Source organism: Scardinius erythrophthalmus (genome assembly GCF_964197995.2).
Source record: "Scardinius erythrophthalmus genome assembly, chromosome: 6".
Taxonomy (NCBI): Eukaryota; Metazoa; Chordata; class Actinopteri; order Cypriniformes; family Leuciscidae; genus Scardinius; species Scardinius erythrophthalmus.
Window position 1 is genome coordinate 626,144 of NC_138226.1, and position 5,000 is coordinate 631,143.

A 5,000-nucleotide genomic window follows, 5' to 3' on the forward strand; every position below is an offset into this window, starting at 1 on the left:
ATTCATCAAGGGTGCATTAAACCGATAAAAAGTGACAGTAAAGACATTTATAATGTTACAAAAGATTATATTTCAAAAAAAAAATCCAGCAGTGGACAAATAACCATTCAGTAGGGGTGTCACAATATATCTCAATACAAAAATGCATCAATATTGTGGATAGTTCACCCAAAATGAAAATTTCTGTGTGAGAAAAATTTCAAGCTTACAAAGTTTTAGTGTCAGTACTACAATAAACCAATATATATATATAAATGTTGAATATAATGTATAATAATGCAATGGGGGAATTTTTGTGTGTCCTGATGATGCCAAATGTCTGATGTTACCAGTAAAAGTGTCCTACATTATTTTAAATATATCTAGTCAGAGAAAGAGTTCAAGCATATTCGTCTGAAATAATTGAAATACTATTCAGCTTCAGAATCATGAATATGTTTATTCTGGTGTTTCAATTGTCCTGTATTGGGTTTATCAGCACCAAGTCTAAGTCTATTCTTATTTCCAATGTAAAACCAAATTTAGCTTTTTAATCAACAGTTCATTTTTTTATCATATGTCTTGGAGTATCGCAATAATATGGTATCGTGAGTTCAGTATCGTGATATGCATCGAATCGTGACATGAGGGTCTCGTTACACCCCTACCATTCAAATTACCCACAATCCCACAAACACAGGTGTTGTTGAGCCTGAGCTCTCGCACCTCTGGTCTTCTTCAGGTCCAGCGAGATCTCCTTGATGGCGAAGTCTGCGTGGAACGGGGCGATCTGCTCCCGCATGATCAGCAGATGTTTGATGAGGAACAGCTGCCCGTCTATCTGAGTCTGGAGGAACAACAGCGCTTCAGTTCACACGTCTGACATACAACACATTTAAACAAGATTTTAGATTTTATAATTATAAATAATAATACATTTAAATATTTCAATTAGAAAAAATTTGAAAAAAAAAAAAAAGATCAGTCATATTATCAGGCACTTCTCATGCGAGTCTATAGGAATCCTGTGTTTTTATAGAATGTAACAGATAATATACAAAAACACTATATAATATATATACAAATAATATATACTTAATTGTTAATATAGTAGCATAATCTAGATTATAGCACGGCCTGTATGAATACTTCATTTTGATTGGTCGGAAGGTCTGCATTAAAACCATTTAAGGAAGTTAATGTCAGTTTAATCACTGCTCTATATTAATGTGATGCTTTCATTGAAACACACACACACACACACACACACACACACACACATTCACTCTCTCACACTCTCTCTCTCACACTCTCTCTCTCACACACACTCACTCTCTCACACTCACACTCTCACTCTCTCTCACACTCTCTCTCACACTCACTCACGCACTCTCACTCACACTCACTCTCACACTCACTCTCACACTCACTCTCACTCTCACACTCACACTCACACTCACTCTCACACTCACTCTCACACTCACTCTCACTCACACTCTATCTCACACTCTATCTCACACTCTATCTCACACTCTATCTCACACTCTATCTCACACTCTAACTCTCACACTCACACTCACTCTCACTCTCACTCTCACTCTCACACTCACACTCACTCTCACTCTCACTCTCACACTCACTCTCACACTCACTCTCACACTCACTCTCACACTCACTCTCACACTCACTCTCTCACACTCACTCTCTCTCTCACTCACTCACTCACACTCACACTCACTTATTCACTCACACTCACTCACTCTCACACTCACTCACTCTCACACTCACACTCTCTCACACTCACTCAATCACTCTCTCACACTCACACTCTCTCTCTCACACTCTCTCTCACTCACTCACTCACTCACTCACTCACTCACTCACTCACACTCTTACACTCTCTCTCACACTCTCTCTCACACTCTCTCTCACACTCACTCTCACACTCACTCTCACACTCACTCTCACACTCACTCTCACACTCTCACACTTACTCTCTCACTCACACTCTTACACTCTCTCTCACACTCTCTCTCACACTCTCTCTCACACTCTCTCTCACACTCTCTTACACTCACTCTCACTCTCACACTCACTCTCACTCTCACACTCACTCTCACACTCACTCTCACACTCACTCTCACACTCACTCTCACACTCTCTCACACTCACACTCTCTCACACTCACACTCACTCTCACACTCACTCTCACACTCACTCTCACACTCACTCTCACACTCACTCTCACACTCACACTCACTCTCACACTCACTCTCACACTCACTCTCACACTCACACTCACTCTCACACTCACTCTCACACTCACTCTCACACTCACACTCTCTCACACTCACTCTCACACTCACTCTCACACTCACTCACTCTCACACTCACTCTCACTCTCACACTCACTCTCACACTCACTCTCACACTCACTCTCACACTCACTCTCACTCTCACACACACTCTCTCACACTCACACTCTCTCACACTCACACTCACACTCACTCTCACACTCACTCTCACTCTCACACTCACTCTCACACTCACTCTCACACTCACTCTCACACTCACTCTCTCACACTCACTCTCTCACACTCACTCTCTCACACACTCACTCTCTCACACACTCACTCTCTCACTCTCTCACTCACTCACTCTCACAATCTCACTCTCACACTCTCACTCTCTCTCACACTCACTCACGCACTCTCACTCACGCACTCTCACTCACTCTCACACTCACTCTCACACTCACACTCACTCTCACTCTCACACTCACTCTCACACTCACTCTCACACTCACTCTCACTCTCACACTCACTCTCACACTCACTCTCACTCTCACACTCACTCTCACACTCACTCTCACACTCACTCTCACACACACTCTCACACACACTCTCACACACACACTCACACTCACTCTCACACTCACTCTCACACTCACTCTCACACTCACTCTCACACTCACTCTCACACTCACTCTCACACTCACTCTCACACTCACTCTCTCACACTCACTCTCACACTCACTCTCACACTCACTCTCACACTCACTCTCACACTCACTCTCTCACACACTCACTCTCTCACTCTCTCACTCACTCACTCTCACAATCTCACTCTCACACTCTCACTCTCTCTCACACTCTCTCTCACACTCACTCACGCACTCTCACTCACTCTCACACTCACTCTCACACTCACTCTCACACTCACTCTCACACTCACTCTCACTCTCACTCTCACACTCACTCTCACACTCAGTCTCACACTCAGTCTCACACTCACTCTCACACTCACTCACTCTCTCTCACTCACACTCACACTCACTTTCACACTCACTCTCACACTCTCTCACTCTCACTCACTCTCTCACTCACTCTCACTCTCACTCTCACACTTACTCTCACACTCACTCTCACTCTCACACTCACTCTCACACTCACTCTCACACTCACTCTCACACTCACTCTCACACACTCACTCTCTCACACTCACTCTCTCACACACTCACTCTCTCACACACTCACTCTCTCACTCTCTCACTCACTCACTCTCACTCTCACTCTCTCTCACACTCTCTCTCACACTCACTCACGCACTCTCACTCACTCTCACACTCACTCTCACACTCACACTCACTCTCACACTCACTCTCACTCTCACTCTCACACTCTCTCACTCACACACTCTCACACTCACTCTCACACTCACTCTCACACTCAGTCTCACACTCAGTCTCACACTCAGTCTCACACTCAGTCTCACACTCACACTCACACTCACACTCACTCACTCTCTCTCACTCACACTCACACTCACTTTCACACTCACTCTCACACTCTCTCACTCTCACTCACTCTCTCACTCACTCACTCACTCTCACTCTCACACTTACTCTCACACTCACTCTCACACTCACTCTCACTCTCTCACTCACACTCACTCTCACACTCACTCTCACTCACTCTCACTCTCACACTCTCTCACACTCACACTCTCTCACACTCACACTCACACTCACACTCACACTCACTCTCACTCTCACACTCACTCTCACACTCACTCTCACACTCACTCTCACACTCACTCTCACACTCACTCTCACACTCTCTCACTCTCTCACTCACTCACTCTCACAATCTCACTCTCACACTCTCACTCTCTCTCACACTCTCTCTCACACTCACTCACGCACTCTCACTCACACTCACTCTCACACTCACTCTCACACTCACTCTCACACTCACTCTCACACTCACTCTCACACTCACTCTCACACTCACTCACACTCACTCTCACACTCACTCTCTCACACACTCTCTCACACACTCACTCTCACACTCACTCTCACACTCACTCTCACACTCACACTCACACTCACACTCACACTCACTCTCACACTCACTCTCACACTCACTCTCACACTCTCACTCTCTCTCACACTCTCTCTCACACTCACTCACGCACTCTCACTCACACTCACTCTCACACTCACTCACGCACTCTCACTCACACTCACTCTCACACTCACTCTCACACTCACTCTCACACTCACTCTCACACTCACTCTCACACTCACTCACACACTCACTCTCACACTCACTCTCTCACACACTCTCTCACACACTCACTCTCACACTCACTCTCACACTCACTCTCACACTCACACTCACACTCACACTCACACTCACTCTCACACTCACTCTCACACTCACTCTCACACTCACACTCACACTCACTCTCACACTCACTCTCACTCTCACACTCACTCTCACACTCACACTCACACACTCACACTCACACTCACACTCACTCTCACACTCACTCTCACACTCACTCTCACACTCACTCTCTCACACACTCACTCTCACACTCACTCTCACACTCACTCTCACACTCACTCTCACACTCACACACTCACACTCACACTCACACTCACACTCACTCTCACACTCACTCTCACACTCACTCTCACACTCACTCTCACACTCACTCTCACACTCACTCTCTCA

At 45.6% G+C, this 5,000-nt stretch overlaps 1 protein-coding gene across 1 annotated transcript in view; it reads right to left on the bottom strand.

Moving 5' to 3' along the window:
- The window catches only part of cog3 (component of oligomeric golgi complex 3), a 34,951-nt gene that overhangs the window by 6,904 nt on the left and 23,047 nt on the right, over positions 1–5,000 (bottom strand). Inside the window, exon 17 of the mRNA XM_081367994.1 lies at positions 706–826. Coding sequence (XP_081224120.1) covers positions 706–826 — 121 coding nt within the window. The remainder of the gene's footprint in view (positions 1–705; positions 827–5,000) is intronic.